Source organism: Talpa europaea, assembly GCF_964194135.1.
Source record: "Talpa europaea genome assembly, chromosome: 9".
Lineage (NCBI taxonomy): Eukaryota > Metazoa > Chordata > Mammalia > Eulipotyphla > Talpidae > Talpa > Talpa europaea.
This window is the reverse complement of record NC_140076.1, coordinates 15,289,571-15,309,109: the sequence shown is the minus strand read 5'-3', so window position 1 is coordinate 15,309,109 and position 19,539 is coordinate 15,289,571. Positions and strand designations below refer to the sequence as shown.

At 50.0% G+C, this 19,539-nt stretch overlaps 2 protein-coding genes across 2 annotated transcripts; both read left to right on the top strand.

Annotated features, from left to right (window-relative positions):
• Positions 1-3,880: 3,880 nt before the first annotated feature.
• Positions 3,881-5,626, top strand: NR0B2 (nuclear receptor subfamily 0 group B member 2; the record flags this gene model as incomplete). The annotated part of the gene is given in 3 exon segments (XM_084244251.1): positions 3,881-4,421; positions 5,425-5,577; positions 5,580-5,626. Coding segments are annotated over 3 exon segments (741 nt in total).
• A 5,515-nt stretch (positions 5,627-11,141) lies between these two features.
• Positions 11,142-19,402, top strand: GPATCH3 (G-patch domain containing 3; the record flags this gene model as incomplete). Its single annotated transcript, XM_084244115.1, has 8 exons — positions 11,142-11,577; positions 15,410-15,834; positions 16,900-17,074; positions 17,398-17,457; positions 18,029-18,150; positions 18,264-18,391; positions 18,904-19,080; positions 19,348-19,402. 8 exons carry the CDS (start codon positions 11,142-11,144, stop codon positions 19,400-19,402), a joined length of 1,578 nt encoding a protein of 525 aa, XP_084100241.1.
• Positions 19,403-19,539: the final 137 nt, after the last annotated feature.

Genomic DNA, 19,539 nt, shown 5'->3' with positions numbered 1-19,539 from the left:
TTTTGTGCAGGAGAACCCCCACACTGTCATTTTGCACGGGACCCCGTAGCTTAGGTACTGAGTGCTGTATGACACCTTCACTCCTGTTAATGTGGAGAGAGGATCCCAGCCGCTCCACTTTTGTAGTGAATTTCATCATCCTAGTCTTTTCAGGAATTCTTCCCCTAATTTTTTTTTTTTGACATACATCACAAATTTCTTCTGGCACATTCCCTTCAACTTTCAAACACGCTTTAATGTCATCTCTTTCTCTTTTTTCCTATCCTGTGACTGCTTTCTTCCACTACCCCAGTTTACAGTTCTTATTCACAGCAAAACTTGCTATACTTGTTTCTCCACTTCCTCACTTTCCATCTCTCAATTTAGTCCAGTTAGTCTTTTCTTAAAAGACTCTAACCAGGTTACAATGACCTACACACTCGGCTCAGAAAACACAGTCCTCACTGTGGCAAAAATACAGGAACTGGGAGAGCCTAAGAGAGGCTTATGAAGCTTGATCTTCAGGGTCTGGCACTTGTCCAAGGCACTGGGAGAGGCCCCAGGAATGTCTTGGTGGGGTCTTCATATGTATCTCTCTCCATGTTTTTTTTGTTTTTTTAAAAAAGATTTATTTTTTATTTATACAATAGCTGGGGTACAGGCCAGAGGTGCAGGAGGGTGAGAGGATTCACCAGAGACAGAGTGGGGAGCAGAACAGGAGGATCTACTGAAATCCACCTGCTGAAGGGAGCAGCAGGCAAGACGGGAAAGGTCTGCCGCGCCACGTGGGAATCTCCCCGGATGGCCGGGAATCGAACCTACACTGCAGGAACTGTGGACAGCTTCACAGCACTGTGCTCAACCCACTGTGCCACCAGGGAGGCCCTCTCTCCATGTTTTTTTTTTTTTAACTTGTACATTTTTTAAAAGATTTATTTATTTATGCATACAAGAACTGGGGTACAGGCCAGAGGTGTGGGGGTAAGAGGATTCACCAGAGACATAGTCAGGAACAGAACAGGCGGATCTACTGAAATCCACTGCTGAGAGGAGCAGCGGGCAAGACAGGAGAGGTCTGCTGCGCCATGTGGGTAGCTCCCTGGCTGGGCATTGAACTCATGCTGCAGTGGCTGCAAACAGCTTCATAGGTTGCGCCTTAACCTCTTGCACCACCCGGGAGGCCCTTAACTTGTACATTTTTTAAACTATGATAGGTTAAGACTCTGTTTCTTCCCACTCTATCCTACTTCCCCTCACATAAGATGATGCCAGAGAGGTTAAAAGAACTGTGGGGTCCAGCTAAGAAGTTGAGTTGGGGACATAATTGATTTGGATTTGCTGGGATATAGTTAAGTGGTGTGCCGTCACTACTGTGTATAGTTAAGTCATCATGAGCTTCCTTAGTGTAGGAAGAGCTTCCAATAATTCTCCCACACTCACTGCCTCATGACTCTCCTTGTGCAGGTCAGAGGTCAAATCCCAATTTGCGTGACTCTTAACATACCTAGGAGTATGTGGGGTTGGTGGAGGAGAAACAAGGATAGGTGTGAAACAAGAATCAAATCTGTGCAAAAGACTTTTTCAGTCACCACATATAAATTGTCATTTCATAGACCTCCCTGATGGCGCAAGGGGTTGAACACCACACTGTGAGGCAATCCACAGCCTCTGCAGTGTGAGTTCGATCCCCAGCCAGCCAGGGAGCAACCCACATGGCGAAGCAGTCCTCTGCTGGCTTGCCTGCTGCTCCCCTCAGCAGTGTATTTCGGTCAGTCTGCCTGTTCTGTTCCCCTCTGGCTCTGGTGAATCCTCTCACCCCCCACACCTCTGGCCTGTACCCCAGTTCTTATATGCATACATAAATAAATCTTTTTTTTTTTTTAAAAAAAGAAAGTTATCTGGACTGTACTTGCAACCTTTTGGTATTTGTGGTTTCCAAATAAATATCACCCCCATGTGAAGAGGCCAGAAAAGTGTGCAGCTAAAATATGTAGGTAAATATTTTCAGGCAATTGATCAATAAAATATTTTCAGGCAACTGATCCAATATTTTGCTGTTCTCTGGGTTTGTGATGTTTATGTTTTCTGTCAGATATTTTATTTAGTCATTTGTAGGAGTGATTAGTTTCCTCACTTAAAAATTTATTCTCATACCTGATTTTCTTTTCTTTTCTTAACGAGGACCCTCCAAGATATATAAGCTTGATATCCATTTCTGGGTTTTCTTGACACCCTTTTAAAGATGAGGATACTGAGGCACAGCAAGGTAAAGTGACTTACCCAAGGCTGCTTGTCTAAGTGATGAAGCAGGTTTGGACACAGGCAATCTGACTTCACAGCCTCCTTTGAAGGGACACTGTGATAATTCAGTGAGATAAAAGGACATGAAACAAATGTTATAAATGGCAAAATTAAGATGATTCATAATTAAATGAAAGGTGGGTGCCTGTTCATCTGCTGAGGCTCAGTTCCTTAGGCAGAAGGAAGCAAGAAGCAGGGCTCCCCTATTATGTGCCAGGAACAGCTTGGAATTTGACAGCCAGGACCTCACTTTGTCCTCACAGCAGTCATTTGGGTAGGCATTATTGTCCCAAATGAAGTTCCTGGGGCCCACAGAGGCTTGGGGATCAACCAAAGAGTGATGGAGCCAGAAGCAGATGCCAAGGATGGTGATGGCCACCCAAGAGGGTGCTAGCACAAGGCTCATATGGCTGAGCCTACAAAGGCCCAGGGACATGGCATAGCCAGGACCTTCCCATCTGCTCTCACAACCCAGCCCCACGGTCTGGTACAGTGGAGCCATGTGGCTGGTAGTGGTACAGTGGAGCCATGTGGCTGGTAGCAGAACAAGATCTATGCCCGGATCATAAAAGGGCAACATCTGCAGGCTGCAGCAAGGTGGGAGTCCAGGTAGCCAGCAGCTCTGGCAAACTTGGGCCACACAGCTCTGGCTATAAAATTGGGCTGGTGGGTCCAGAATAAGCAAGGGGTTTGGAGTCAGGCAGGTCTGGGCTCTCTCTCTTCTTAGCGGTATGACCTTGGGCAAATCACTTCACCTCTTTGACTCTCAAAAGAACCTTGTCTCAGGGAGCTCTGAACATCAGAGTGGAAAGTGCCTGGCACACAGTAGTTATTCAATAAACAGCAGTCCTACTTTGTCATCATTCTGTGAGAGGTTCTCAATAGATATGGTCTGTCAGGAGCTCTGGGCTGTAGAGCAAGAGTTCTTAAGGATATTATTTCTTCAGGGTCCCCCAGAAATGGAGTCAGAAAGGGGACTTCTTAGAGGTGGTGGGAAAAGTCCTCCCAGCTCCTCAGGGTCCTGGCTTCTTTCCCTGCAGCCTGTTCCTTACCGACTACAGGAGCAGGGCCCCAAGGTTAGGCAAACAAGCCAGTGATAAGGCACTTCCAGGTTGGGCCCTGTGTTCAAGGCTCATCCCACTCTGGAGCTGGCTTCCCGTTTAGCGAAAGTCCCACTCCTATGCACGTGCAAGACAGCACCAGTAGGGACACCTGCCACAACCGCCTGCTGATTGTGCACCTGAGGCCTTGGTGCCCTGGTACAGCCTGGGTTAATGACCCTGTTTATCCGCTTGAGTCATCCGATAAGGGCTAACCAGGCCAGCAGGTAGGCGGCCTGTGCCCTGCACCAACTTACTTCATTGACTGAAGCGCTATCAGCGCCACGTGGAGCTCCCAAGGCCCCTTCCCCCCACTTCCCTTCCAGTCCAGCCAGGATCAGTGTGTGTTTCTTTTTCTTTTTTTTTTTCAATGAACATGACTTCTAGAGTCAAGGTTGTTGGTAGTTCCCCCATCCCCCCAAGCCGGAATATAAATAGCACCCACAGCACAGAGCAGAGGGCCAGAGAGCGAGAGCAAGGAGGAAGGAGCAGATCCTGTCATGAGCTCCAGCCAGCCAGCAGCCTGCCCATGCCGGGGTGCTTCAGGTCGCCCAGCCATTCTATATGCACTTCTGAGGCCCAGCCTCGGGGCCAGGCCTCCTGGGCCCCCAGCCCGAAGCCACTGCCTATGCAAGCAGCACCGGCCGGTCCAGCTGTGTGCTCCCCATCGCACCTGCCGGGAGGCCTTGGATGTTCTGACCAAGATGGTGGTCTTCCTCAGGAACCTGCCGTCCTTCTGCCAGTTGCCCCCCCAGGATCAACGGCGGCTACTGCAGGGCTGCTGGGGCCCCCTCTTCTTGCTTGGGTTGGCACAAGACACTGTGACCTTCGAGGTGGCTGAGGCCCCGGTTCCCAGCATACTCAAAAAGATCCTGCTGCAGGAGCCCAACGGCAGTGCAGACAGAGGCCAGACGCAAGACCAGCCCCAGCCCTCACTGGCTGCGGTGCAGTGGCTTCAGTGCTGCCTGGAGTCCTTCTGGAGCCTGGAACTGAGCCCCAAGGAATACGCCTACCTAAAAGAAACCATCCTCTTCAACCCTGGTGAGCTCCTGGATGGGGGCCAAAGCTGGAGGGAGGCAGGGCCCAGCTGGGGAAGGCACTATCTAAGGACTTAAATCTGTTATCGTACTAAGTCCTTATTTTCATCAAGTAATCATCTCACAAAAGAGGCTCAGAGAGGCTAAGAGACTTGTTGAAGGTCACACAGCCAGGTAGAGGCAGGGCAGGAATGGGGACTCAGGTCTCTTCATTCCAGAGACTGACCCTTGACACTCTACCCATGAAACGTGCTCTAACCCTCAGGGAAGGTGGGAGGGGGAGGGGAGGGAGGCAGGCCTAGCTGTACCTCAGTCCCAAGTAACACCCTGTGAGTTCAGAAAGCACCTAGAGAAGAGGAATGAAAACAAGAGGGCATGGCAGAGGAGGGGGGAGAAGTCTTTGTGAAATTCAGCCAGGAGACCAACAGATGGACACGGTGGGCTTTATAATCCCGAGAGCATCTGAGACGAGGATTCCCTGCCAAAAGGCGTTCATGGGATGTGTGAATTAGAGCAATTAATTATAATAACAAATGAATATTCATATTAGACTTACCATATGTTAGTCCAGTGCTAACAGTTTTATATATACTACCTTACTGAACCCATTGAAACCTCAGAACAAGCCTGAAATTATTAAGTGGTATTATTATTTTATTATGACATTATTAAGTACTATTATTTTAAGTGGTCCTGTTATTGTCTCTTCTGAGAGGTACTATTATTATCCCCATTTTACAGACAAGGAAACTGAGGCACAGAAATTAAGTAACTTGCCCAAGATATGCAGCTAATAAGTAACAGTCTGGGATTCACACCAGCCTGGTTTTTACCATCACTCTATACTGCTTCTCCATAAATGGACAAATGAATAAAATGATAAATAAGCAGAGGAGGAAGTAATGGAGCCTCAGAGGCTGAGCAGCAGCTTTGGGTCGTGGGCCAGCACATCTATGGTATTTGGGAGTGGGGTGCTCACCAGCCCTCTTTGCTCTCTCTGCCCGCAGATGAGCCAGGCCTTCACGCTTCCTCCCACATCGGGCACCTGCAGCAGGAGGCTCACCAGGTGCTGTGTGAGGTGCTGGAGTCCTGGTGCCCAGCAGGCCAAAGCCGCTTGGCGCATGTCCTCCTCATGACCTCTACCCTCAAGTCCATTCAGCCCAGCCTGCTGGTGGATCTCTTCTTTCGCCCTATCATTGGAGACATTGACATCGGCAGTCTCCTCGAGGACATGCTTTGGCTTGGACACATGCACCCAAGCAGAGACCAGGCATAGGCTGGACAGACCTGGACAGCGCTGATCCAGCCTGGCTGTCCCCCCGAGATGCCCCTACCCTCCCAGAGGTGGCCGGTCTGTTCAGACAGTACACAGCTGCCCAGGAGCAAGCGGGGCTCAGGGGCGTGAACTCACCCACACCTCATTTTGGCCAAGCTGTCTGGCTGACTCTGGGGCCTCCAGAGCCTCTAGACCAAGACTCCTGCTCCTCCTGGGACAGGGATGGATGGAGTGAATGTTCATGGGGCCAGGAATCCTACTGACTTTGTACAGACTGACTTAAGTTATTGGTTTTTGTAATAAAAGGTGCAACACCCTCAGAGTCTGACACTGTGGTGTGTGCATGTGGAAGGGACCGTCTCTCCTCTGGGGCCCTGCCCGAGCAAAGGGAGCCCAAGAGGAAGAAACCATGAGACGTGGGAAGCCAGCCAGCAGGGCACTGGGATGTTAATTTTCCAGTGAAATGGTGGTTTCACTTCTGGGGAAGAGATCTATTTTGCCTGGGTCGGAATCCAGGGGCATGATCAGTTCAGGAACTCCTCACCTCCTTGCCTTTATCTTTTTTTTTTAAGATTTATTTTTATTTATTTATGCATACAAGAACTAGGGTGTAGACCAGAGTTGTAGAGAGTGAGAGGATTCACCAGAGACAGAGTGGGGAGCAGAACAGGTGGAGCTACTGAAAGACACTGTGACGGGAGCAGCGGGCGAGAGAGGAGAGGTCTGCTGCGCCATGTGGGTAGCTCCCTGGCTGGGGATCAAACTCTTGCTGCATTGGCTGGTGATAGCTTGATAGCGCTGAGACTTAACTCCTGTGCCAGCAGGGAGGCCCTCCTTGCTTTTATCTATCTCGCCTTCCCCAAACCCCCCACCGGCCCCTCCCCTTGATTCCTGCCCCCTACAGGCTCATTTTAACTCCATGAAAGTGGGCTCACAGCCAACAAAGAAATCCAAGCTGCCTGTGCCCAAACTGGAACAGACAAGGTCACTGGAATTTCTCCAATTTCTTTCACTTCTCCCCGGACTGCAGCCAGCAGAAGAGGAGAGTCGTTGTTCTCAATAGGAGGGGGCGAGGGCACCCAGGGCTGGCCTGGCAACTGTTTGGAGGCCAAGGTCAGCCCTAGGCGTAGCTGCCGCGCCAGCTGTTAGAATCTGAAACGTGTCCTTGACAGTTGTTCCCAGCTACCACCTGAGCGCTCTGGCCTTCCCTTCCGCTGCTCCTCTGCCCTGGCCCTTCTCCTGGAGCTCTAGAGGCAACGCCTGGCCTAGTGGTGGCCTCTGTGACTGCACCATTCCCTGCCAGGTTTGTGTGTGTTTGCACTGGTGGATGTCTGTGCCCTGCTGTTAAATATTTTGCATCTCACCCAGGTCAGGGTGACTGACCGCAGGGTGGGCAGGAGAGAATGATAACAACACACATGCCCATAGGACCCCCTTTAGGCCTCCTCCTTTCTCCAGCAATAAGGTCTGACCCAACCAGGCCCCACCCCCCTTCACCACCACAGTTTGGATTGTTCTCACGGGGACCAAGTTAATTATTGCTTACAAGAGGTCATTCACTCAGGGACAAGTGTCCAGGAGTCATCATTCAGACAGCTCCGAGGCCCCCAGGACCAGGACCACAGCTGAACTAGCCAAGGGTCCATTATGGGCACCCAGTGCCAGCCAGCAACAAGGCACCCTCGTCCATCCCGCACCCGCTCACCACTCAGATACCAGAATGAGACGAAGTGCAGCTCAGACCCATGATAAAGACAGGTGCACTTTGGGTCTGCAACTTTCTCTCCCACACATGAAGGTGCACAACTCTGAAAGGCACACAAAGACCCATAAAACACCCTCCATCCTGCCCCCACACAGCTCAGGAGTGCACTGCCCAGACACACTCACTCAGTGACCTCCACAGACCCAAACACACAACAGAGACAAGCACCCACCCAGGGTACACACCGCCCCCACCCCGCACCTGAGAGAGGGGCCTAGCCCAGAGACACTCTCACACCAGCAAGCTCTTCACCCTCTGGGTGTCGCAGTGAAAGAAAAGTGGCCCCAACGCAGGCAGTTCAGTGTCTTCAGGGTCAACCCAGAGCCTGCAAATCCAGCCAAACTACCCTGCCTGGCATTCAGGGCCACAACTAACCAATCACCCCCTTTTCTCATGGTGACCCCAACATCCATCCCTGTGCTATAACTCCCCTCAGCCAGGACCTAATCAAATCCCCAAATAGAAGTATCCTTTAGAACCCAGATCAAGTGTTGCCTCCCCTCATCTCCTCCCAGCTCCCCAGACCTCCCAGACCCAGGCTGCAGGCCCCCAGGCACCTCTCCCTGGCCTGCCCTTGCCAGGCCCTGGCACACAATGCTCCATCTCACCTTGCAGACATGACACCACTGCTGTGAGTAACATAAGCCTGGTCTCCCACAGGAGACAAATCCAGCAGATTTGGGGATTTGGGATCATTCTACCTTTTATGTCCTTTCACTCCCTCCCTCAGTAGTTAACTGCTGCATCTCTCTGAACCCCAGGCTGAGTCTTCCAGCCTTCACCCCTCCCTTCTTCAATACCGAACAGCTTCAACCCTTAAAAAGCTCCTCTCCACTCCCACGCCAGCCTTTCTCTCTCAGCTTAGCAAATGTTTCCATCATCCAAATAGCTTCTCTTATCAGCCTACCTTGCTCCTACCGTGCTTCTCCTCCACGTGGTTGGGAGTGACACTTCCATCTGTTTCTCTTGGGTCACTCCTATGCCTTACCTGCAAGCCTCTGCAAAGAACATAAAGACAAATAGAACAAAACAAAGGAGAGAATTGTAGTCCAATGTCATAAAGGCAATAGTGCTTTCTCCATGCAGTCTTCCCCAAGGCGTAGCTTTGAATATCCACTACCAAAGCCTTAGGAGTGGAACCTGTGTCTCTGGGAAAAAGAGGAAACAGACTCAAGGTCTGAACAGACTGTGGCCTGTCCAGGGACTTGAACTCAGGCTTGTATGACTTTGGTGGCTGGGTTCTCTGGACTGGAGTGAGTCTCAACCAAGATCAGGATGTCTGGAGCAAGCTCTGCCACTGAGACTGACCATTTACCCTCTCAGCCATGACTCTTATCCTCAGGCCCAGCCAGAGATGACTCAGGAAAGCATGACTGTGGCACTGGGTCAGCCTCAGGTATCATTTTATTATCATAACTATCTCTACTTTCATTAGCTAATTCATTGCTTATTAAACAGTCAGGCCACTGACTTGCATGCAGACACATCCTGTCCTTGGGGAAGTCACATATCCTAAAACCTGTGGTGCCGCAAAAGCCAGTGGCCACTATCCATCCATCCATTTAGTCCCTCATTCAACATCTCTCTTGCTCTCCACTAGCACCAGACCCTGCACTAGATGCCAGGTCAGAGATATGGGGCACAGAATAAAAAGCTGTGACCCCTGAATTCATTGAACATCCTCTCTATGGCAGAGAGAGACATATGAGTAATTACAATATAGCATGGCCTGAGCAGAGAGAGAGGGATGTACAACAGGAGCTAAGAAGAGAGTGCTTAAATCTGTGGTGATGGGAATATACTACACCCAAGTGGTAAAGGGGTTTGGGAATAGGGGTTTGCCATGCAAGTCAGGGGATGGGCATTCCAGACAAAGGGGGTAATGGGGGTGAAAACAGAGGTACCAGAGAGCAAGGGTGCTCAGCTAATGAGTGATCTGGGGCAACTGGAGCCCAGGGCTGAAACATATGGACAGAAGTGGACAGGGACAATGTCACAGAAAAAGGCAGCAGAAAAAGATGTTCCCAATAAAACTGATGGAGACCAAAGGCAAAGGTCTCAGGAATCAAGGTTAACAAAGGGGACTTCCTGTTCCTCACGGGTCATTGAGGGAAGATGCTAAACACCTTATGGATCATGTCATTTAATTTTCCCAATAACTTTGTACTGTAAGTACTGTCCTTATCTCCATTTCATACAAGAAGAAACCAAGGCACAAAAAGGTTAAGTAACTTGCTCAAGGTTACACAGTTAACACATGGCAGAGTCAAGATTTGATTTAGGAGGTCTGGATTTAGGGCCTCTGCTCTTAAACACTATGCTTTCTTGTATTTTTTTTTTAAAGATTTATTTATTTATTTATTCAAGCACTGGGTACAGTCAGAAGCGCAGGGGAGCAGCTGGGGATCGAACTGGCGCTGCAGAGGCTGCGGGCAGCCTCACAGCCCAGCGCTCAACCGCTGCGCCACCGGGGAGGCCCACTTTCTTGTATTTTTAAAGACCAAGGATCACGCCTCCCCTGGTGGTGCAGCGGTTGAGCGCTGGGCTGTAAAGCTGCCCGCAGCCTCTGCGGCGCCGGTTCGATCCCCAGCTGCTCCCCGGCCACCGGAGGAGGGTCCCACATGGCGCGCAGACCTCTCCTGCCGCCCGCTGCTCCCCTCAGCAGTGTCCTTCGGTCCTTCTGCCTGCTCTGCTCCCCGCTCTGGCTCTGTATGTATAAACAAACAAATAAATAAATCTTTAAAAAATAAAAAGCTTTAAACAAAATAAGGTCAGGGATGATCACCTGGAGGGCAAATAATAGCATGTAGACTCCTTCCCACCTTCATCTTTCTATAAGGTAAAGCAAGAGTGAAAACCTAGTCTTAGCTACCATTGGGTTTAAGTTTTTGATGAAAAATCTGGGCTGTGTGTTCTCTCCCTGGACAGAGTCCCAGCCACGCTGTGCAGCCCGTCCTCGTGTAGTACCAGGAATACTCATTTTGTCAAAGACAATTTACTAACACCATAGCAGGTCTTTTTTTTTTTTTCCCCTAAAGATTTATTTATTTATACAAGAACGGGGTACAGGCCAGATGCGCGGGAGGGTGAGAGGATTCACCAGAGCCAGAGTGGGGAGCAGAACAGGCAGACTGACGAAGTACACTGCTGAGGGGAGCAGCGGGCAGGACAGGAGAGGTCTGCGCGCCATGTGGGACCCTCGCCCCGCGGCCGGGGATCGAACCTGCGCTGCAGAGGATGAGGGCAGCTTCACAGTGCGGCGCTCAACCACCCGCGCCACCAGGGAGTCCCAGGAGGTCTTTTTCTTAATGATTTTGGTAGTTCACCAATATGTTTTGGAAGAGTAAATAGATAAACGACTTAAAAGGTTCTCAACTGAAGAACTGAGGTTTGAGAGATCCCAACAACTAAAACTCTTAAATATTGCCTTTCCAGCAAGCTTCTAATGTGATCCTCAATAAGGCCTCAAAAATGTTCCGTAAGCCCATTTCTCAGCCATCATCGTCGGCCGTCCTCTGTGGAAACGTAGGAGAAGGACTTCTCAGCACCTTCCCGCTCTGAGTTTTACAGCCACAAACCAAGCGGCGGCCTCACAGCCGCACAGTATTGCAACGCGAAAGCCCGAGCGCTTCTTGCGATATTCTCGCGAGAGTTGGTTCCAGCCGATCATGTGACGACCCATCATGGCGGCGCCCAGCGAGGCGGAGGAAGAAGCGGTAGTTTATTTAATAGTTGGTGGTATCCCCTCTGGATTGCGCTCAGCCCAGCTGCGGAGCTACTTTAGTCAGTTTCGGGAACAGCGCGACTGTGGCTTCCTCTGTTTCCACTACCGGCATCGACCTGAGCGAGCTCCTCCCCAGGCTGCTCCCCACTCTTCCATAACTCCTGACGGCCAAGTTCTCGGCCAAACTTCAGTAACCGATGCTCCTGCTCTTTCCACTCGGGATTCTGCCCCTGCCCAGACCCGCACTTGTTGCTGCGTCATCTCGGTACGGGGGGCGGCTCAAGCCCAGAGGTTTCTTCGTATGTATTCGGGCCGCCGGTGGTTGGATCCTCAGGGGATTTGGTTGCCTGGCCGCTGTTTCATCCGCAGACTTCGGCTACCTACTGAGCCATCAGGTACGAGTGGGAAAGATAATAGATTGACCCCAAAACAAAGGTAACTTTCCTGAGGGGTGGTGAGGGTTAGTCAGGTATCTGATTACGACTTTGTAGACGTTTAAGTAATTCCTGGACAGAGAGCATCAGGCTCAACTGCACATTAGTTTAACGTAGGGTTGAAAAACCTGAAAGAAACCTGTTCGAATGATCCTGTATTTCCCGATTTGTTAGGACTCCTTGGAGATCCATTTCTTTATCTGAGGGGTTCATTTTTCCGACACAGGAGGAAAAAAGAAAGTCAGATTTCTTACTGTCTTTTTGTCTTTCTTCCATTGCACTCTTCCTGCTACCTACTCGACCCTCTTTTGGCAAGATGCAAATGAAGAGACGCGTCTTTTCTTTCTCAGGATACCTCCTTTCCTCCCATTTCACATTTCACCTCTCAAATCTGTTATAGGACAGGGAGAGGGGCAGCCCAAACCCCACAAACCTGCCTATTCTAAATGGGTTCTGCCATCCGCCGCATCAACACAAAACATATGAGACTTTAATGGGAAGGAACTTTAATAAAACTAGGAAACAATATAGGTAAGGCAAAGAGTCTAGTTTCTAAATAAAGCACCCACAGTTACCCGTCCCCTCGTGGGTCAAAGTCCATCCATATGGGATCGGCCCAGAGCAAGGCCCCAAAGCCTGCCACAAGTCTAAAGCATCTTCCAGTGGGGACCCACAGAAAAGGGTCAGAAACTACCAGACAAGCCCGGAAGGAAAAGACCAAAATCATCATCAAGATAAAAACTGTCGGGCCTCCCCGGTGGCGCAGCGGTTGATCGCTGGGTTGCGATGCTGCCTGCAGCTGGTTCGATTCCCAGCTGCTCCCTGGCCACTGGAGGAGGATCCCACATGGCGCGCAGACCTCTCCTGCCGCCCGCTGCTCCCCTCAGCAGTGTACTTCGGTCCAACTGTTGTAGAGCAACCCCGATACAAAACGGGGTGCCTGACTGTGGGTCCTCACCCGCGCGCTTAAAAGGACTTATCAGTGCTCCACTGCAGGCACACGCGAAAGGTTAATAAAAGGTTTATTTACAAAGGGAAGGGGAAATGAGGAAATGTACAGCTGTGGGAGAAAAGTGGGAGTCAAAGTTTTAGATGAGTCCTACCCGATCCGCCGATTAGGAATCCCAAAATGGCGCTCTGAGAGCTGGCGGCCAGCCAGGAGCGGTGAAGCCAGGAGGCGAGCGATCGCAAGCCAGAGAGACAGCAAGGCCCATGTGTTTGGTTTTTATATCCAACCTGGCTGCCCAACTCCACCCTCAGGTCCCAGCCACCCTCCCCTTGGTGGTGATGGGATTTGTCTTCCCCAATGTCCTGATGGCTTTAGTCTGGAGTGAGGGTGGAGTCCACAAAGCCTGTATGAGATTATCTCAGGACATCCTTTCCCCCTAACACTTCTGCCTGCTCTGCAACCCACTCTGGCTCTGGTGAATTTTCTCACCCTCCCACGCTTCTGACTGTACCCAGTGCTTGTATAAATAAAAAAATAAATCTTTTAAAAAAAAAAGATAAAAGCTGTCATTGTCTCCTCCCCACGGGTCTCACCCACATCTGTGTCACCCAGTCCACAACCAAAAGACAAGCGCAGTTTCTTCATGTGTCTCTAGGCTCCATGCGCCTCCTCCAGGTCTCCTGGCTCCATCCTGCTTCCTTCCTCAGTCTCCTCTGCCGCTTCTCCTCTTCCTGCTCAGCTCCACCCTCCCTTGGGTGCGGCAGGGAACCTGGAACTTTCCCCTTTCCTGGGGACCACCCTGTTACAATTTCACATTATCTATCACTTTGATAGATAACAGGAAACATCATAGTGTCATCCAATTCACTCATGCTGTTATAGAGCGGCCCCGATATTGAACAGGTTCCTGGCTGTGGGTCCACACCCGCGCGCTTAAAAGGGACTTATGAATACTCCACTACAGGCACACACAAAAGGTTAATAAAAGGTTTATTTACAAGGGAAAAGGAAATAAGGAAAATGTACAACTCAGGAAGAAAATAGGGAAATAAAGTCTTTTTTTTTCTATATTTTTGCACTTTTTTTTAAATAGAGGCATGTTTTATTTATTTATTTGTTTGTTTGTTTGTTTATACATGCACTGGGTACAGTCAGAAGCGCGGGAGGGTGAGAGAATTCACCAGAGCCAGAGTAGGGAGCAGAGCAGGCAGAAGGACCAAAGTACACTGCTGAGGGGAGCAGCGGGCGGCAGGAGAGGTCTGCGCGCCATGTGGGACCCTCCTCCGGTGGCCGGGGAGCAGCCAGGGATCGAACCGGCGCCGCAGAGGCCGCGGGCAGCTTTGCAACCCAGTGCTCAACCGCTGCGCCACCGGGGAGGCCCGGGAAATAAAGTCTTTAATGCGTCCTACCCGATCCGATGACCTGGAAACCCAAAATCACTCTCAGAGCTGGCCAGACGCTGCTAGCTGGTGGAAAGCCAAAATGGGGGACCCCCCAAAGCCCACGTATCTGCCTTTTATATCAACCTGGCTGCTTAACCCCACCCTCAGTTCCCAGCTACCTTCCCTTTGGTGGGGATGGGATTTGGAGTTGCCAGTGTCTTTGGCTTTGGCCTGGGGTGGGGGTGGAGTCCACAAAGCCTGTATGGAATTAGCTTTAGGACATCCTTTTCCCCCTAACAATTCGACAAATGCTTATGTTGATAGATCTAGTGTGACTCTCACTCCTATACAGAAAACAGTTGGACACAATCTGTTCAGAATCCAAAGAGGAAGACAATTTTGAAAAAGTAATTGTCACAGAGACACCATTCTATTTTTGTCCTGAAGAATTTTCATTCAATTATGTATACATAACAGAAAATAAAACTTTTCCACAAATATTCTCAAGGCTTACAATTATCCAAAAATGACAAAAGTAAAAGCAGGAAAAATGGTAAACAAATGGCAGGTAGATCAATTTGATTCTGCTCTTAAAAAGATTTTAAAAATCAGATAATTTAGTTCAAAACGTGCATTAAATGACAACTGCTGGTGTATTTACTTGATTAGAAATGAAGACCAATAATATAATAAAGCCCTGTGAGCACATTTATCTGGAACACTCCCCTCAGTGTGTGTACGCTAAAATGTAGTGATGCCATTCTAATTGTTAACATTACTGAACACTTCCTGTGTACAGGGCTCTGTTCTAAGCCTTTCGTTTTCATATTGACTCCTCACAACAATCCTACATGGTAGGAGGTATTATTACTCATTTTATAGGTGAGGAAACTGAGGGATGCCCAGAGTTACAGAGCTAGTCAGTAGCAGAATAACAATACAAACCTAGGGAGATTTTGCTGCAGGGTCTGTGCTCTTTATCACCAAGTCCTGTGAGATGATAAAGAAGGGAGAAAAGAATTTCCTAGAGGGATCAGAAAATGTGGCTTTTCATTTGGATCTTAACAGATAAACAAAAGTTTGTAGGAAAGAGTGGTGGTCAAAGTAAATGGATCTGCAAAGACAAAAACATGTGCAAGCCTGTGAAACTTTTGGGCATGTTAAACTGTTTGGTATGGCTGGAGCACATGGCAGGATGGTATGTGTGGGGTGCAGGTTGGTGGCAGTTGAGAACAAGAAAGTCAGCTAGAACCAGATCTGAAAGAAGCTTGTATGCTTACTGTGCTTATGAGAAATGGCATGAAAATATTAGGTGGTTCTGATCAGAGAATGGAGGAAGGGACTCTGGAGAAGTTTGCAAGGGAGGAACAGGCTAAAGGATTTATACCTTGACTGATTGCTGGCTCAAGTGTTGCTGAAGGCTTATAGGTTTCAAGAGCTATTCTTTTCCCTCTGTCCCAAGGTTTGGGCTCCTTTCCCTTCAAGACACGGAAGGAGCAGCAGAGTCGGAAAGCCAACGATGAAGCCTTCACTCTGGCCGACCTGAGGCAATTGCCAGAGCTCAACCCACCAGTGCTGATGCCCAATGGGAATGTGGGGACTCCCTTAAGGGTCTTTTTGGAGTTAATTCGGGCCTGCCGCTTACCCCCTCGGATCATCACTCAGCTGCAGCTCCAGTTTCCCAAGACAGGTTCCTCCAGGCGCTATGGCAATGTACCCTTCAAGTATGAGGAATCCGAGACTGTGGAGCAGGAAGAGCATGTGTACACGGCCGAGGGCGAGGAAATACCCCAGGGAAGCAGCCTGGCAGATACACCAGCCAGCCCTTGTGGAGAGCCGGAGGAGACAGAGGAGAAGGAGGAGGAAGAGTCGTGGCTCTCAGATGACGTGAGTGCAGTAAACCACCCTGTTCTGTTGGCAGCGCAGAGGCCAGGGCATTCGTAATTCCACTCTCCAATTGTATAAGAGTTCTCAACCTGAGGCCCTTAGGAGGGTTCCAAGGAATGACAATTCCCTGAATATAAAACTGTATTTGCACATGCAGATACACATTTCTTTGGGGAGAAGGGCCAGTAGATTCTTAAAGGGGTCTTGTTTTTATTGCCTCAGAAGGAATATGGGGTTCCTTTTCATAGATGACAAACTAGTGACCAAGATTTCTAAGGAAGCAGAGGCAGCCTGGTTGTAACCCAGTTCCCTTTGGTGCTTGTATGCCCTGAGTGCTTTCATTATGTGGCTAAGAAGTTGCCTTTGTTTTCTCAAGTCTGAGTCACCTTGAGTCTGTGGATTAAGCACTAACTTTATCAATGAAAGGGACATTTCTTCTACTTCCCTCTCCAAACATACTTGTTCATCCATAAAATCAGAAGAGGTGTGATTTGTTGGGAAAACTATGTATACTCTGGGTAAAATGCAATTCACCCATGTCTTCAAAGCTCCCAGGCCAGGTTGCTAACACATCTGGACCACATGCTGAGTGTGGTATCATCGGGACTTTTCTCCAACACCTGCTCTGTAGCAGTGATTCCTGAGGCCTCATTGAGTTAAACCAGGCCAGGAGCACCCAGGGATTCAAGCTAAGAGTCATCCTATCATTCCACAAGTCCAGTCGGTTATAAAACAGGGTTGCTCAGGATTCTAAAGACACCTGAGACTCATCTTCTTCCTCAGAGCTGAAAAATCTCCCTGAGGAGAGAGGACCAGCATCTGGAGAAGGCTGCATGGTGTGGTGACTTGGGTTTGGATGTTGGCTCTGTCAGTCCTTGGTGTCTGTCTTGGGAAGATTAATCCTTTGAATCCAGGTTCCTTCATCCGTAGAATGGGAGTAATGGTACTTACCACACAGGGGAGTGGGGCTAATTAAAGAGCTAAGTTATGAGAAAGGCCTGATGAAGTGTTCTTTTCCCTTTTTGCTTTGTGATAATGTATAACTCACGTTAGCATACCTCTCAGGACGATGACCGGGGTGAGGAATGGGAACGGCATGAAGCACTGCACGAGGACGTGACCCGGCAGGAGCGCACCTCTGAGCGGCTCTTTGAGGAGGAGATCGAGCTCAAGTGGGAGAAGGGTGGCTCTGGCCTGGTGTTCTACACGGATGCCCAGTTCTGGCAGGAGGAGGAAGGAGGTATGCTAACGTGAGTGGTCCCTCTGCATTCACTTGGGGGCTCACTTGGGGCTCTTGCTTCCATGCAGTGGATTCCCTGGCAGCAGGCCTAAGCAAAGGGCCAGGGAAGAGGCTTATGTGGATTGCACATGAAAGATCAATTCCCGTTTTAGGGGTGGAGGAGATTAGATGGAGAGAAACTGCTCTCCTCACACCCCTCCCAGAGGAGAGATTTCAAAATACAATTAAAAAACCCCAAGTTCTAGAACAAATGTGTAACTCTAGCTCTGACTCTCCACCTGGCTGAGACCTTAACTCTGCTTGATGCTTTTATGTCCCTGCAGATTTTGATGAACAGACAGCTGATGACTGGGACGTGGACATGAGTGTGTACTACGACAGAGGTACTGGGCCAGGGCTGCAGTAATGAGGGATGGAACTAGTGCCCTGGTCTGGTTACCAGACCTGCTGAGCAGAGGCTGAGATGGGACCAGTTCCCTTAAGTAGCCCACTGAGAGTGTTCCTGTCTTACAATGTCTCTAGTTGAGTTCCCTCAGTGCAGGTAGTAGGCAGAGCCTTTTTCTTTCATTGTGGAGGAGGAAGGACCTGTGCAGACAGCTCTCAGGGCACTCGTTCTGACAGGCAGGCCCTAGTTGATTGGGAGAGTCAGGAGTTACAGCTTCAGTTGAGTTGATTCTGGAGTCAAAAATTACTTGCTTGTGATGGAGGTGGGAGGCGGAGAAGACCTAATTCGGTCTGTAGTGGGTCAGCTCTTTCGCTTTCCTGCAACAGAGTTTCCTCATGTGTGAGATGGGAGAGCCAGGGTTCCTACTCTTGGTGAATTCCCAGTCTAATGAGAGATAATAATAAGGCAACAGAACAGAAGATACTTAAGTCAATTTTGTAAGAGGTCCTAGACACCTGAATTGCCCCTTCTGCTGAGATCCTTCTGCAAACTTGGCTCTGGTTCTTCAGATGGTGGAGACAAGGATGCCCGAGACTCTGTCCAGATGCGCCTGGAACAGAGACTCCGTGATGGCCGGGAGGATGGCTCTGTGATCGAACGCCAGGTGGGCACCTTTGAGCGCCACACCAAGGTGAGCACTGTGCCCAGCCCATTGATCCCTCCTTTCCTTCTCTAACCTCATCTCCCCTGCCTCCACCTCCAGGAGCCCCATCTCTTGAATCTCTCTCTCTATTGCCTCTGCAGGGCATCGGGAGGAAGGTGATGGAGCGGCAGGGATGGGCTGAGGGCCAGGGCTTGGGCAGCCAGTGTTCAGGGGTGCCGGAGGCCCTGGATAGTGATGGCCAGCACCCCAGATGCAAGCGTGGATTGGGGTGAGTGTGGTTGGGGGACCTCCCTAGCAGGCCCAAGTAGCCTTTTAGCTGTGCCCTGGTTTTCTCCTTCCCTCTGGTAGTGAGATGGGTGCTGGAGGCTCGCAGGGGATAGAGCAAAGCAGAGTTAGAAGGAAAAATTAGGTCTAGTACTTTTTTCTTCTTTGACAAGCTCTAAGACTTGATAGGATCATTGACCTACTGGGGACATCATTCCCCCTGGTGTGAGGAGTTTGGACTTGATTGCTGTTAGCCTCACTGTAAGTTCAGCATCATGCCAGTTGTACTGAACTTTGTGTACTGTTTACAATGAAAGCGGTGTGTGAGGGCCCCGGAAGCTGGAGCTGTTAACCATAAGGGGGCTACAGAGCAGAGATCCGGACTTTTAAATGCTCTGACTTTGGGACAAACCAGATATGCAGTAGCTTCTTAGTAGCTCTTTCCCTTTCCTCTCCTAACCCCTTATTGGGATTAGAGAGAACAGGCCTCTTCATTGAGACCCTTTTTTAATCCAGGTACCATGGAGAGAAGCTGCAGCCATTTGGGCAGCTGAAGAGGCCCCGACCAACTGGCCTGGGGCTCATCTCCACTATCTATGATGAGCCCCTACCCCAGGACCAGGGGGAGTCGCTGCTGCGCCGCCAGCCTCCCACTAGCATGAAGTTTCGGACAGATGTGGCTTTTGTGAGGGGGTGCAGCACCTCAGAGCCTGAGTGATAGGCTTGAGGGTTTCTCAGGCAGCATCGCTAACTGCAGAGCGGAGGCCCTCCGCCCCGGCCTGTCTTCCATGGACGCATAAAGGAGTCTGGGAGCAGCAATCCCTGTGGCTTGTTTACGGTGCTTTGTTCTGAACTTGCCATCCAGTTCTCTACCTCCAGGACATTTTTACAAGAAGTCCCCTCGGCTCCCCTTTGATATTAGGGTTTAAGCCCCTCTCCTCCTTGGTCTTCTAACCTTAGTCCCAGTTTGGCCTGGCTCATCCAGCCCCCGCAGTACCTTGAAAAGCTGAAGTGACTGGGGTTATCAGCACAGCCTTCTCTGGGGGGGTGGTAAGGAGAGGAATCTACGAAGGTCAGAAGAGAGAAAAGGACCTGGAGGAGACGACTCGCGGCTCCGGCTGAGCCGGCCTCGGGGCGGGCCCGCCACTGTCC